This window comes from Danio rerio, chromosome 17, assembly GCF_049306965.1.
Source record: "Danio rerio strain Tuebingen ecotype United States chromosome 17, GRCz12tu, whole genome shotgun sequence".
NCBI lineage: Eukaryota > Metazoa > Chordata > Actinopteri > Cypriniformes > Danionidae > Danio > Danio rerio.
Window position 1 is genome coordinate 35,597,130 of NC_133192.1, and position 17,025 is coordinate 35,614,154.

At 39.0% G+C, this 17,025-nt stretch overlaps 2 protein-coding genes across 3 annotated transcripts in view; one reads left to right on the forward strand and one right to left on the reverse strand.

Moving 5' to 3' along the window:
• fut8a (fucosyltransferase 8a (alpha (1,6) fucosyltransferase)) overlaps positions 1-16,385 on the forward strand; it is a 187,294-nt gene extending 170,909 nt beyond the window's left edge. For both annotated transcript variants that reach the window (XM_073927596.1, NM_001361235.1), the window contains 4 exon segments: positions 6,376-6,622; positions 10,356-10,532; positions 12,260-12,410; positions 15,003-16,385. In XM_073927596.1, coding sequence (XP_073783697.1) covers positions 6,376-6,622; positions 10,356-10,532; positions 12,260-12,410; positions 15,003-15,335 — 908 coding nt within the window. In that variant the 3' untranslated portion in view covers positions 15,336-16,385.
• The window catches only part of LOC137488123 (uncharacterized), a 590,350-nt gene that overhangs the window by 562,441 nt on the left and 10,884 nt on the right, over positions 1-17,025 (reverse strand). The window lies entirely within an intron of this gene.

Here is a 17,025-nt window from a genome sequence, read left to right on the forward strand (position 1 = left end):
GTTAATGCCTCTAGTTATGACACACATGGGGTCAAAGGCCAAGCGAAATCCTTTAAGATAATCCTGCAGACTTTTAGAGCAAATACCGCCACAAACATACACACCATACACTCGCGGCATTAGAAGGAAGCAGTGGTACCAATGACTGTAAAAAATATGGACGACGCGACAGCCCCTTTTGCCATTGAACGCCTTGAGGGCAAAACGCCTGCTTGACGGGCACAAACTGTCGCAAAAGACTGCTGAAATTGGAGCCAGACATGCGCAGAAGGACTGTCTGATGGAGCCAGAGGAGGAGCCGCGATAATGAGCGGAGTCGAGCTTCCAACCAAACGCTTTATGTAAAATCAACCACGCCCCCCGAACTTCTCACTCGACTGCCAGTGTCTGCACTATAACAAACGCTCACTGATGTAAATAGAAGCACTTACATTAAAAAAACACAATAATATACGGTTTAAAAACGGTGTGATGTAAGCTGTTAAACTTTAATAAAAGCAATACATGCTAGACTGCAGAAATAAACGATCTTTTATACACTCTAGCCTGAATATGAGCACAAATAATATATTCTCTTATTGTTATATTTGTTGTTGGTATTTGTTATCTTCATAGGGGTAGAAATAACACTTGTAAAATATGAACAATAACATATAAACAACACATACATTTTTAGAAAGGTTTTTATTTTTAATTAGCCATCAACAGAACCCAAAATATAGCCTACACACCATAACGATTTACCATGCGGGAACAATCGTGCGTTTAGAAGATAAATACAGCAAGATTACTAAATATCAACAGGATATTAACACATCCCAACCCAGCAATTTGTCAATTTGTGCAAAAAAACTTTGCACTATTAATACAACGTCTATCTGCTGTAACATCACTAGTATATTGTTTATTCATTTTCGCTTGAATTGTTTATTTATTTAATTTTTTTTGCCTCCGTTTTCATTTGGTTTATTCGATGCCTTCATTATATCTAGCAACGAGGAATTTACATTCTTTTTAATGTTAGCTGGAGTGTTCAAATAAAACGCCAACAGTAAATGATGTAAATAAATAATATCTAACATTTACAGCTCTATTAGGTTATATAAGATTCGATTTCAAGAACGTTATAATGATTTATAACAGCAAATTCAGTAGATTACTTAATAACATGCCAAAACTTAAAATGCAGAGACGTCCTGTAAAGCAAGTTCAAATAACCTTACAGGAGATCAACGTGGAGATTATTATAATTATAAATAATTATTTAAACACAAAGAGAATTACTGCTAACGATCTCCTGTATACCCCGTACTTAAATGGGTTTATTTTATTGTGCAGTTTTATTGTCATTTTCGTATTTATTATTATTATTATTTATTACTTGTGCAATCGATACAGGTTTATTGTTATTTATTTTGTCCTTTATTTAAATAATTGCTATGCTGTTTGCATCTTTATTCAAAGGTTAAACTCAGTGATACACTTTGCGTTCACATAGTAGCATGCGTTTGTTGTTATATCAACAAAAATGGGTGTAATAACGTTAACAAATGTGAGGGTTTTATATAATGAAGATTCAATCGCGCCAGCTCCGGGCATCAGCGCATAACCTAGTCGCGGCGTCGCGGGCTGATTCCGGCTCGCATGCGGCAGCGCCTGCTCGCTCGGCCGCCGCATCTGGCTCAATTGACTCAGGCTGGAATCGGGCAGTGAGTCCAGGCATCCGGAGTAGGTCCAGCAGAGGTAGTCAGTCTGAGGGGTAAGTCTCCGGCAGGCAAGAACTGGCCCCAGTGTATTTTGCTATCTGGGTGGCTAGGCGTGTATTAGCAAACTAATAAAGCCCGAAAAAAGCTCTGACCTTAGCGAATAAACAGTGTTCCACCAGATCATGTATGTCAGAAACTATAGTTTACTGCTGAACTCATTTTGTCATAGTAAAATATCACAGAAATCGAGTAATAACACTTCAGTCTTCTGCCGAAGCTCAGACGCCGCGCTTTGAGAAACTGTCAATCACAACTGTCAATCACGATGACACGCCCAGCATTAAATTACTGCTAAAAACAAACTGTTTACAAAAATGAGGATCTGCACCTATTTCAGCACAATAATCAGTGCCTTAATCGACCAGAACCATCTTTCGGGACATTTTATTGCAAGTGTAATTAATTTTTTTATTTGGGCTCAAGTCTCCTTCATTAACACGGAGGAGGCGGGCTTTATGACTTGTACTGCAGCCAGCCCCCAGGGGGCGATCTAACGGCCGAGACCTTCACTCAAACGCAGGCTTGCGGCACACTTGAGTGGTACAAACTTGCACAGACAGCATGAATTAAAAATAATAAAGAAGCCTCCTCCTCAGAAGCCCTCCCCCCTTCAATTTATTCATCAGGATGCAAGGACAAGATGTAATTTAGATTCTCTCGCAGCTCTAATGAGGATGAGAGAGAGAGAGAGAGTTATTTTGTTTATCAGTGCAATGAGGGGTGCTGGGCTGGAAAAACCTCATCCCCATGCAAAGAGCCTAACAGCAAGGTTATATAAGAACGGCTAGGGAGTTTCTCCCGCACTTCTTTGTGTAGAAAAAAAAAATACTTTTTAACATTTAATGCTGCATAAGGCATAATTTAAACCTGCCGTGCATAGTCTCTTTGAAGACGGTTTTCCCGGTTTTCTTTTCTTCCTGTTACTTCATCTTTGTGATTGAACTATATGGATTTTTCAATCGTTATTGGCTTTTGATCTGGATGTGCACATTTTCATCATGCCCGGCTCAAATTAATGTGCATATATACAGTTTAATCAATAGCAGAGAGCTTTAGAATCAAATTTAAGGATTTGTAAGTTATGCACATACAGTATAAGATTAAAATTGCAGATCCAATTCATTAATTTATTCAGTTTCCTTCAGCTTAGTCCCTCTACTCATCAGGGGTCGCCACAGCGGAATGAACCGCCAACTTATCCAGCATCTGTTTTACACAGCGGATGCCCTTCCAGCTGCAACCCAGTAGAGGGAAACACCCATACACACTCATAAACTACTGCCTATTTAGTTTATTCAATTCACCTGCACTGCGTGTCTTTGGACTGTAGGAGAAACTGGAGCTAACCAACACAAACATGGGAAGAACATGCAAACTCCACACAGAAATGCCAACTGACCCAACCAGGGCTCGAACCAAGACCTTTCTTGCTATGTAGTGACAGTGCCAACAACTGAGCCACTGTGTCGCCCTTGCAGATCAAAATAATTTTAATTGTTTAAATTATAATATAGTAATAATAACTTGTCTCTGTGTGTGTGCAGGTTTCTGTCTGTTTGTCAAGCTTAAGTGCTAGAACATGACACTAGCAGTGTAAAAAAACTAATTGGCAAGTCTTAACTAATTGTACATTTTAGTGCAGTTTGCATTTCTTTGCATAAGATATATTAAATCGGTGACACAGTGGCGCAGTAGGTAGTACTGTTGCCTCACAGCAAGAAGGTCGCTAGATTGAGCTTCGGCTGGGTCAGTTGGCGTTTCTGTGTGGAGTTTGCATGTTCTCCCTGCGTTCACGTGGGTTTCCTCCGGGTGCTCCGGTTTCCCCCACAGTCCAAAGACATGCGGTACAGGTGAATTGGGCAGGCTAAATTGTCCGTAGTGTGTAAGTGTTAATGAGTCTGTATGGATGTTTCCCAGTGATTGGTTGCAGCTGGAAGGGCATCCACTGCATAAAACATATGCTGGATAAGTTGTTGGTTCATTCCGCTGTGGCGGCCCTTAGATTAATAAAGGGACTAAGCCGAAAAGAAAATGAATGAATGAATGAGATATATTAAATCTTCATTTTATATCTATTTAAGGTCTGTCAGCTGCTAAAAACCATAACATTTATTTAAACCTTGAACATCTAGGGTCGCATATTAAGCTGTAAAATGTTGTAAAAATACAATTTTACATGATTTTACAGTTCAAACACAGGTTTTAGCAAAACGAAAAAGTAGTGGGGTGCTTGAATGACATACAGTATAGTAAATATATAGTGGTTATCTTGAGAACTTGTGTATCTAAAACAAAGCTGCTCAGTTATTGACCCTATTTTTCACTAAAAGCAGGCACTTTGTGTCGAGCCTTCTGGTCTTATTCACTTCCATTGATTTTTAGCCATAAACAACAGATTGCTGCTTCCAGATGTTACAAAGTGACATTCATTCATTCATTTATTCTCTTTTCGGCTTAGTCCCTTCTTTAGTCTGGGGTCGCCACAGCGGAATGAACCGTCATCTTATCCTGCAAATGTTTAATGTCCAGTGGCAACCCATCACTGGAAAACACCATACACTCTCATTTATTCACACATATGAACTACAGACAATATAGCTCACCTAATTCACCTATACCGCATGTCTTTGGACTATGGGGAAAACCGGAGCACCCGGAGGAAACCCACATGAACATGGGGAGAACATGCAAACTCCACATAGAAATGCCAACTGACCCAGCTGGAGCTCAAACCAGCGACCTTCTTGCTGTGAGGCGATCATGCTACCCACTGCACCACTTGTGCCCTGCAAACTGACATTTCTGATGTTATTTTTAGTTAAATTTTAATGTATAGTCATGAACAAGCTGGTTTGTAGTCTGACCATTTACTATCATTTGTCATTCCTAGTCATTTTCCCATAAATATTAAATGATTCTAAGACAATCACAGAAAAGAGCTTATTAGGGTGGATAATCAGGAGTTCTTTATGCATCACACTGATGTACTGTAAAGTGTCATATGTGAAGGCACAATCAGTCATGTCAATTTTTGGAAATTAACATTTATACATCATCTAAAAGCTGAATAAATAAACTTTCCCATGTACAGTTGCAATCAGAATCATTACCCCCCTGACTAGATATTTTTCAAGACACTTCTATAGTTTAAAGTGACATTTAAAGGCTTAACTAGGTTTAATAGATTAACTAGACAGGTTAGGGTAATTGTGCAAGTTATTGTAAAATGATGATTTGTTCTGTAGACTATCGAAAAAATATATATCTTAAAGGGGCTAATAATTTTGACCTTAAAATGGGCTAATAATTCTGATTGCAACTGTATAGTATGTTAGGATAGAAAAATGTGCAACTATTAAAAATCTACAGGATTCAAATGCTTTTTTTTTCATTGTATGAAATTGTCTTTAATAGTGTTCAAATTAAGTTTTTAACAATGCATATTAATAACAAAAAAGCTTTGATATATTTACAGTATTTTGTGAAATGTACAAAATACAGTGCTCAGCATAATTGAGTACATCTATTTTTTTGATGTGATATGAATATGAAACTATTACTACTGTATTACTATCCATTTCTCAGGGAATACAGGCATTATATGTTGGTGCATTTAAACAAAACAGATTTGTTAAACAGATTCATTTATTAAAATAATATTTTAGTCACCAAACATGTGTAGAAATTGAAAGATAATGCAATAAATTCAAACAAAATATTGCAAAAAAAAAAAATACAACCTACATCTACTACATTTTTTATTTTTATATGAATTCAAAAGATAGATTTGTGAAGGGTGTACTTATGTATGCTGAGCACTGTATCTTCAAAAAACATGATTTTTGCTTAATATCCTTATTATAAATAACAATATCCATAATTATCCATATTTATTTATATTTTATTTATCCTTAATTATGCATTAAACCATCCATATTTGATAAAAAAAATAGTAAATCCATCCCTTTAAGACTGTTTAAGAACCCATGGTGACCCTGAGTATAACACTATTCCAACTCTCAGAGGTATTTTGCCATTTTATTTTGAGATATTTTGCCATTCATTTGTAATATTTTCCCTAAAGCCTGAAACATACTCTTGGCGTTTATGTGAATGTAAGCGCATAATAACACATCCAAAGTAATGACACAGATATCTGAAGGGAACTTCATCACTTCGTCCCCTTAAGGGTTTGTTATCTTGACAATAATATAGGAATGTATGTGAAGTACAATGTGTGTGTATATGTGCCGACAAAATGTGCACCTTCAAAAGATTGTAAGTCATTTTGGATAAAACCGCCTGCTCAAATCATTAATATAATTTAATGTAAGTGTCCGTGGGAATATGCGTCTATTTTAATACCTTGGCGTTGTAGGTTTTTGGCCTGAGGGTGTTCTTTTTTTTTTTCTCCCGCTCTCACGTTTTCAGCCCACACACTTAACTGTGCTCGCAGCTTCACTGTGAAGCTTTATTGACTTGCCAATTGTAAATTAATCTCCTATCGGAAAAGCATGTTGAGCCAATTTACATTCCATATTGCAATATTTAATCTCTCCAGGGCATTCCTTTGTCTTTTCCGCTCATTGTCTTTTGCATTTGTGTGTAGGTGAAGCAAATGACCGGGACGTTCAGGTTATTGAGTTGCCCATCGTGGACAGTCTTCACCCTCGTCCACCTTACCTGCCCCTGGCCATCCCTGAAGATCTCGCAGACCGGCTTCAGAGGCTTCACGGAGACCCTGCTGTGTGGTGGGTTTCTCAGTTCGTCAAGTACCTGATCCGCCCTCAGGCATGGCTTATGAAGGAAATGCAGGAGGTCACCACCAAACTGGGCTTCAAGCATCCTATTATAGGGTAAGACATTACACATACAGACATGATACAGTGCAATCCAAACCAGTTACATGACTACATGTTTCACAGTTTTTTTGTTAGTAGAACAAAATATATCAAGTTTAATTGACCTTACTAAGATAAAATAATTTTCCACATGGTTGAGATTTTCTAGATTAGCATTTTCTTTTTATCAGTTTCTTTCTAGTAAACATCTTAGAGGCTGGTATAACTATAAAATATATGTTATTTAGGCTGTGGTTCCCAAAAAAAAAATAAATGAATACACACACACAAACTGGCACATATAATTTATGTGGACTTTCCATAGGCGTAATGTATTTAATACTGTAAAACACTTCTGCATTGAGTGATCGGCGACCTGTCTTGTGTGTACTCCTGTATTTATAGTTCTGCATGCTGTTTTTGTTGCTCTGGAATAACATTTCTAAAACAGTAGCAGGGAACAGGTTTTTATATTCCTTTGTGTTGAGTTTCTTTGCGGGTATTTTGCTTTTCTGAATGCTACAAATAGCTAAAACGCGCTCATTCAGAGGCAGGAATCAGCGGACGTGCAACAACTTTAATCATAAGGTAAACACAAAACAAAAGTTTTCATCTGGAGCTCCTTCACAGGACTCAACTCTTGTAAGTACTTGCTCCATCGGGGTTGCGGCTATCAGCACCAGTCACACTCGTCACCAGTACCAAGCTAACCGCGTTATGCATCGTTGCGACGTCAAGTTACATTTTTTGAAAGATGCGCGTCGGTGTTGGCGACCATTGATGGGAAATTTAAGAAATAATATCAATAATTCTTGTTAACTTCTGGCCACAGCAGTATGTAATCTATAGCTGATTAACCATGTGGATGGATGATAACAGCCCCTACTGGCCCATATCTATCAGCTGATAACCACTGATAATGCCCATTCAATCGAGATGGATCCAAGTGCGAGTGGCCAAATTTGCCCATTGGCTTCTGCCCATCATGGCCTAACCATCACCATATCTTAATTGGCTTCATCACTTCACCAATCAGCTGGTGTGTGATATGCAGTCTGGTGCAATATGGCTGTTGGCCCGTCATCATCCAGGTGGATGCTGCACACTGGAGATTTGCTGGAGATTCGCCCCTAAAATGTGTAAAGCGCTTTGAGTGTCCAGAAAAGTGCTATATAAATGTTAGGAATTATTATTATTATTATTATTATTATTATTATTATTATTGATGTTATTAAGTGAAGTTTTTATTGAGTCCGAGGTCATAGATGAATAGGTGTGAGAAAGAACTTCACCGAAAACAGAGCTCACAAGTAGCCAAACGACATACCTGAAACATGAGCCGATAAGTCCCGAAGCCACAAGACCAGATAGAACTGCTCAGAGACAGGTAATCCTTAGCAACGCCACACAGAGTCCTGACAAGACACAGAAGCAGCATAAGCAGACAAGCTCAGATATAAGCTCAGAAATTAACAATGACTGAAGCGGCTGATCAGAGCAGCTGATGGTCGTTAAGCAATGAATGAATAAAACCACGTGACCACAACAACACAGATACATGCAAAAACAAACGCACGTGGTGGTTATCAAAAAATTACCACGTGAAAACAACACAGACATCCACAGAAAGTGCGCACAAACCCACAACCATGGCACTTATACAATAGGTCTTACCCATGTCATTATACAATTTTGTGAAGTTTCACAAACTAATTTCAAGAGGAGCACGTGTAATGATTGACCCCAGCTGGTCTCTTATCTACAATCAGTAGTTAGCCAATCAGATTAATCCAAACTCACTAAAACACATAAACAGAACATTTTGTGAGATGCAACTTCATACATTCATTTTCCTTTGGCTTAGTCGCTTTATTAATGAGGGGTTGCCACAGCGGAATGAATCGCCAACTTATCCAGCATATGTTTTACGCAGCAGATGCCCTTCCAGCTGCAAACCAGCACTGGGAAACACCCAAACACTCTCACATTCACACATGCGCTCATACACTACGGCTAGTTTAGCTTATTCAATTCACCTATAGCGCATGTCTTTGGACTCTGGGGGAAAGCACCCAGAAGAAACCCACTTGAACAAGGGGAGAACATGCAAACTTTACACAGAAACGCCAGCTGGAGCACGAACCAGTGACCTTCTTGCTGTGAGGCGATAGTGCTAAGCACTGAGCTACCAAGATAACTAGGTTAATTAGGTTAGCTGCACAAAATAGTTTAAATAAGAAAGTCATTGGACAACAGTGGTTTGTTCTGTAGTCCACTGTTTCTCAACCCCGTTCCTGGAGGACCACCAGCTCTGCACATTTTCCATGGCTGCGTCCGAAACCGCATCCTTCCATACTATATAGTACGCCAAAATCAGTATGCGAGCCGAGTAGTATGTCCGAATTCATAGAATTCGAAAATCAGTATGCGAGAAGTACCCGGATGACTTACTACTTCCGGCGAGATTCCGGAGTGCGCATCCCATGCATGCTGCGCTATCCCATGATGCCCTGCGAGCAAATTCATGAATGGAAGTAAAGCGACGCAACTGACGCAGGTAGGTCACGTGACCATGACAAAATGGCGGATGTAGTACGTCCGAATTCCATTCATACTTTTCACATTCATACTGTATAGAACGTACTTTTCTAACGGCCGAGTAGTACGTTTAAATTGAAATGCAGTACCTATTGAGTTGTAGGCGGTTTCGGACGCAGCCAATGTCTCCTTCACCAAACACACCTGATTCAGATCATCAGCTCATTAGCAGAGACTAAAGACCTGTAAAGGGTGTGACAGACAAAGGAGACATCCAAAACATTCAGTGCTGGTGGTCCTCCAGGATTGTGGTTAAAAAAACACTGCTGTAGTTGAATTATATTGGAGCTAATATTATTGAACGTAAATGATATTTAAAAACATATTAAAAAAAACATTTTATTCTAGCCAAACTACAAGAAGTAAGACTTCTTCAGAAGAAAAACCATATAATAAAATGACCTTGCTCTGTTAAACACAAACTGGGAAATAATTGATAAATATTATATATATAATAATAAATTAAACATTATATATATATATATATATATATATATATATATATATATATATATATATATATATATATATATATATATATATATATATAATTGAGACAGAGAAAGTTATTGTAATTGCAGATGTTTAATATGATATGTTTATGTTATCATTTCATGTTAGCATATATTATTTTTTATATATATACATAAATTTAAAAGTACAATTCCAAGAGTGACAATAGTATAGCAGAAAAAAGCCAACATATGTGGTTAAATCTATGATGTAAAGCACGGGTATTGAATGCATTTATGTATGAAAGAGTGCGAGAAGGAGAGAAATCCTTTCACACCATCCACCAACCACTGCTTCGACAATCAATCTCCACTTACACCCACTTTGCTCTCTTCTGGGAGCTCAAGCATCACAGCCATCTTTCTGTCTCTATCTCTCTCACACACACACCGTTCCTTCTTTCCATGTCATCTTTTTATTCAGCCGCCCATCCTTGCACTCACACATAGACACATAATAGTTGGCAGTTTCAGAAAATCTGCACCCCAAAGCGTGAAACCTTTAAACATCCGTTCAAAAATCGAGAGAAATTTTATTCTGCTGCTCTGTATTTTTTCCTGTTCTTTGTTGACCTTGAATCCTTTTCTCATATGGACACACACAATCAGCCTGACCCAGGTATTGCTCCTCTCTCCAGGGTGCATGTGCGCCGGACAGATAAGGTAGGGACGGAGGCAGCTTTCCACCCCATAGAAGAGTACATGGTGCATGTGGAGGATCACTACCAGAGTCTGGCACAGCGTATGCATGTGGACAAGAAACGGGTTTACCTCGCCACTGATGACCCCTCACTACTGCAAGAGGCCAAGACCAAGTGAGTACAGTTCATCTAGTCTGTCTTATCCCAATTCAGTTGATCTTGTGTTAAAGCGCAGGTGCCAAATCCAGTTGTTGGAGTGCCGCAGCTCTGCACAGTTTAGTTCCAACCCTGCTTCAACACACTTACCTGTAGGATTTAAATAAGCCTGAAGGACTCGATTTGTTTTATCAGGTGTGTTTAATTAAGGTTAAAGCTAAACTTTGCAGAGCTGCGACCCTCCAGGAACTGGATTTGACACCTGTGTTTTAAACAGATAGTTCACCCTAAAATGAAAATTACCTAATCATTTACGCTTCCTTGTGTGGTTTTAAAATTTTAGGAGTTCTGTTAAACACAAAAGGAGCTGTTTTGAAAAATGCTGGTTGCTGGCACCCATCAACATCCATAGTAGTGTAATGGAGGCCAGCTAGTAAAGGGCTGTGCAGGTAAACCGTTAGAGGGCATGGTCTTTAGCCTCCTTTTTAGAACAGACACCCATACATAGAATATCCAATTCGATCCTAGCTCAGGCCAGGTTGGGTGCAATAGGGCCGGTGAGTTACACGCGGTGCTTGTCCTGGATGGGAGTGAGGTTTAAGGGGTGAGTGTAACATCGGCCAGCTAGCGAAATGCTATGCAGGCAAGCCTCACTTCTCTGACCTCTAAAGTTGCTCTAGCGACAGACGCTAGAGGCCGTGGTGTTTAGCCTCCTTGTTAGAGCAACCGACTCCCATACGAAGAATCGCCGTTTCGATTCTAGTTCAGGCCAGGTTGGGTGCAGTAGGACCGGTGGATTACAGTAAGAAAAATAAAATTACTATAGAAGTCCCAATAGCTCACAGCAACCAGAAATATCTTCTTGTGTGTTGAACAGAAGAAAGATACTTAAATAGGTTTGGAACCAGTGAAGGGTGAGTAAATGATGACAGAATTAAAATTTTGGATGAAATAAGTTGTTTAAAATAATTTAAAAAAACATATTTAGGGATTTTTATTAGAAAATAAAACAAAAAGAATCATTATGTATATATTTTTAAAAATTATTTTCAAAAATGATCCTTTGCACTCTCATGTGTTTTAAACCAACAAGAGTTTCTTTCTTTTGTTTAACACAAAATAATTTACTGTATTTATATCAGGTCAATCTCTACTGGTTTCCAACATTCTTCAAAATATCTTCTTTTGTGTTAAACAGAAAAAAATATTTGTGAGTCATCTGGTTGACCTGTCTGTTTACACTTTTAATCAGCAGGTTTTATGTTTTGCCATTTCACAAAATCCAGAGTGTAACAGAAGAAATGTGGCAGGCGGCAGCACTGCAGGCGACAATTTGTTCACATTTTACACCAAATTTACCTCAGGGGTCAACTTGAGGACACTGACTAGAAAACCTTGCAAAAATACTCCTTAAACAACTTGTGTTCATAAACTTGTGTATGCTCTTACAAATAGTATTTTTAAATTGTACTATTATTAATATTTTTATTTCATGATCTATTTTTTTTTTAGTTTAAAATATAATGAAGACAATAAGTAAACATGACAATCAGGCAAATGAATAGTCACATATGATTCATAAAGCCATTTGGCCTAAATGCAGCACTGCATTTACACAGCCTTGACGTCATGAGCTTGCCTGAAATTATGCTAAAATTCTGTATGATGTAGTTCACTGATGTGTGCTGACAAAAGAGCCTTTATCAACTCATGTTTGTATCATTTGTGTGTGTGCTTGTGTACAGGTACCCTGATTATGAATTTATTAGTGATAATTCCATTTCCTGGTCGGCTGGACTACATAACCGCTACACTGAAAACTCTCTGAGAGGAGTCATCTTGGATATCCACTTCCTATCTAGGACCAACTACTTAGTGTGCACCTTTTCCTCACAGGTACATTTTGACCCATTTCTTCTCAAAGTTCTGTAGTTATCACACATGTACATTTTGTCTGTTTCTATTCACTGAACTCTTGTGATGTCTGAATTGTGTGAATGTACTAGCCAAGCTCCTACTGTTTTTCTATGGGGGGCCTATTGTTCAGTTTGTTTTTGTTCGAAACCTTTTTCGGGGGATTTACTTTAGAGTTTTTTCTTCTACTACAGTCAACTTTTTTTTTTTTAACGAGCTTCTGCTTTTATGGATAAACTCATATTGTCCACAAATACAATGCGGACTTCACGCTTCGCTTTGAAATAGCATGCTGATTTTATATTTGGTTTGGGTTTTGGGTTTTAATGCCAAACAGGATGTCTGGCAATAAGTAGTCTTGCTAATCCCAATTTGTATTATCAATAGAAAGTCTGGTGAATTTATTCTGGCCAGTAATCCCCCACTAAAGACAGTTTTGCACAGTACGATTTTTGGCTGTCAATTTTGGACGCTAAAATCAATTACACTTTGATATTTGTGTATTACAAACAAACATCAAATCTTCTGCATGGAATAAATATAATCTGCCTTGTTGTGAGTTGAACCAATCCATAAAACGTTTGACATATTGCTTATTATGCATACTCAAACCAGTATATTGGAAGCAAAGCGGAGCAGAATCTTTAGAAAGGCACAGTCCAGTCCAATACCACTCTGAACTATTTGTGGTTCTTGTTGTAAAGAATTTATTGAATGCATAGCTCAATTACAGTTGATCTTTGTATAACATACTAGCCTATAAATAAATGTGACAACTACAGTGGTACATTGAGTTCATGCAAATTTATTGGCATCACTATGATCAAACTCTTTCTTTACTGCTGATTTGTCTCCATTGTAGAGATGTGTAGTCATGGTGATGACATTCTCACCCACTCACTTTTTACTTTTACCTTTAAACTTGCAGACACGTGAGATACTGATGCCCATGGTCTGTTACACACCAAATCTTCTGCATAGACTTGTTGTGCCTTGTTATGAGCAGTAGAAAAGCCTTATTTTGCACACTCAAACCAGTATATTGGAAGCAAAGTGGAGCAGAATCTTGAGAAAGTCACAGTCCAGTCTGTTAAAATGATTATCATTAATAAGTTCAGAATAATTTATTAACTTCCGTTCTCGATACACCATCATCCAGTGTATTTAATAGAATAATTAGGTCCAAAGTCTTTATAAGAATTGCACACTCTGACATAAAATGTCAAGGATGTCAAAGTGTCCCAAGACTTTTAACCAGGATCTCACTAGTGTCATGTCGAGGAACAAGGGTATCTACTACACAGCACCTGGTGTTATTAAGCAGTCCTGAACACCTTGATGATTGGTTCTGATCTGTACTTCTTGGGTTGGAACTAAATTTTTGCCCGATTCACGCAGGATGTCAGCATCAACGCTTCACATTCACTTTGAGTAGGTGACATCAAGTGTTGCCGAACTGAATTGTGGATCTGTCAACACCACTTCAGCGGCACTGCTTGCTGCAGAAGTTGCCAATTTCTTAATTTTTCAAGCACCAATGGAAGCGTCAGCCATTCAGATTGCTTTATGCAAATACCTCAGCTCAGACTGTAGCTGATTGCAGACTAATTTCATTGGCTGACACTGCTGTGACGATTGCGTCAGCCCCAACTTTAGACACGCCCTGCATCAAGCGTAGATGCTGAATACGCAATTAAGGACAGAGTCCTTCAAAAGAAGGATGGGCCAAGAAGTCCTCATTGCAGTGTATAGCACAATGACGTACTGGAGCAGGGCCAATACATAGTTAACAAGGTTTAAGGTTGTCGTAGGTGTACACGTTAATAACTACGAGGGTTAGGTTTAGGTTTGGGGAAAGTGTAAACGTTATTTACACACAATGTAATGGGTAATAGTTAATTTATTAAAGCTCGCATGCACGTCCACTACAGGATTGGACCTGATCCAGTACATCAGGGGTGCTCAACCCTGTTCCTGCTGATCTACCTTCCTACAGAGTTCAGCTCTAACCCTGATTAAATACACATGAACCAATTATTAGGACCTGTACGGCACTTGATAATTACAGGGAGGTGTGTTTGATATGGGTTGCAACTGAAATCTGCAGGAGGGTAGATATGCAAAAACAGGTTTGAGAACCCCTGCAGTACATCATAAAGCTACAGGCTGCACCAAGGACACACTAGTGTTGGCTACACCCTTCTGTAAAGAAACATTAAAATCCTATAGGGTGTCCAACTTTACAAAGGATAATTTCAAGGCAAGGCAAGACTTTTTTTCTGGGGAAAAAAAACTACTGGAAAGGCCTGCTAGTCAGATCCAAACTATTTTAAATAAAACAGTGCGCCAGACTGTTTGCAAGCACTCTGCGGGTACATTCTTCTAATAGTCTTTTATCTTCACTTCAGTGTTTCACGAGGAGCACTTAACTATTGCAAAGTCTATTCATCTTTGTCAGGTGCACCTGCATAGCCTCTCATCGCCCCTCTACCTCAACTCCCCTATACTCAGAAGATTGGTCTTGAAAGCTGCTTGTGAACGTGTGTCTCTGTTTACCTTTTCCGCTGTGCACAGGTGTGTCGAGTTGCCTACGAGATCATGCAGACTCTCCACCCGGACGCCTCCTCGTACTTCTACTCCCTCGACGACATCTACTACTTCGGTGGACAAAACGCCCACAACCAAATCGCTATCTACCCGCATCAACCACGCAACAGCGACGACATCCCGCTGGAGCCTGGAGACGTGATCGGCGTCGCGGGCAATCATTGGGACGGATACTCTAAGGGAATCAACCGCAAAACGGGCCGCACCGGCCTCTACCCATCCTATAAGGTCAAAGAGAAGATCGAGACAGTGAAGTATCCCACATACCCAGAAGCGGACAAACTTCTCAAGAAACCCTAGAGTGAGAATAACAATTAAAAACACTCCTGAAACAAGGAAACCCTGGATCGCCCGGATGGGAATGCACTTTGCGTGTGTGAGTGAATGTGTGTGTACATGTGTATGTGTGTGTGTGTTGTCTAGGGGTTCTTCGAATGGGTTTTGGGACACCTTCCTAACTCTGGTGCTTGTACCTTGAGTCCCCCTGAAATGGCAATCAGGGTTGTGGAAGACAAAAAAAGGATGAACTCAAGACAACAAACGGAAGGCACTGTACTGTAGGTACTTTCTAATTAATCTCCGGGTAATGAAGGGAACTAAATACGTTTATTTAAGAACACAACTTGAAGAAGTGACTTTGCGACTCCAAACCGATCATGACAAAGGAATCATAAACCCGGGTTTACTCTTGTCCTCCTATGCTCTTATACCTCCTTGTGCACAATGATGGCGTCCTTTACTCTAGCCTCACTCCACTGGTTTCTCTCATGCCATCGCTTCGCCAACTGACACTCCTCGTCGCACCCATGAGCTATTAATTTCCACTGCCATTCTGTGCTTTTAAATGTGACTTCTGCTGTTTTTATTTTCATCGTGAAGTTTTATCATGTGTTTGTGCGCGCGCGTGCGTGTGTGTATGAAGTGTGCGGATTGGAAAACGGTGCCTATGAGGGCGATTTACTCACTTTTGCGGAAAGAGTTTTGACTCTGGAGCCTTACGGACCAGCCTTTCCATGCGGATTTACACCCCCCCCCCCCCCCCCCTCCTTTCCACATTGTGTCTTATCCACAGTCCATCATGTTTTTTAAGAGATCATTTCATGTTATTACATTTTAAAATATGGAACCGATAAGAAAACAACACTTAATATGAAGATTATGATACTAATATTATTAATGATGATGATGATGATGATGATGATGATGAAGAGAAAGAATAATTACGGTAACAATGACACTCGCTGTCATTATGAATTTTAGTTGATCATGAAGGAGTTGTTCATTGTTTTATGTTCGCGGGCATTGTCTCTTTGGTAAGCAGATCAAATAAAATTGATCAGCCAAACTGGGTTTCAGTCTGTACCTTATTATTGACTATGTGTGTGTGTTTCGACTGTTCTTAAGGGACAATTGAGTTAAAGCTGACAAGAGCTCCCTTTGGAAGCATTTTAGAGTGTTAAATGCAAAATTATTCATAATGAAAATGTTATTATATGTGGATTAGGTTGGCCTGTAATAAATATAATTAGATTTTAAACACAATAGCTTTATTCACTAGAAAATCAGCCTGAGGGTTCCTCTGGGGAATTCATTGAATCTAAAATATTAGATTTTCTTTGTTCAATTATTGCAACAATTAAGGGCAATTCACACTGCACCAACTTACACTGACTAACACAAAAGGACACTTTGTTAGGTTTTGACAAGTGTCTGCTGTCATTGTTGCTTAATTTGCCAAGTTAACATGTGGATTCAGGGTTTGTTGGCTCATTGAATGTGATGTTCAGTAATCTGATGACTGTCAGTGTTTGTTGGCATCTGTCAGTGTAGTCAATTGTCTCTTATAAAGTTCATAATTCCTCAAAAACTATTCACTGATTCTCTTTATTATTTCATTGGAGTTGGTTAAGAAAAAGAAAAAAAAATAGTTATTTGGTCTGTGCGACTCTCTGATTGGTGGATTTTTCTGCAAAGCATCATGGATAATGTA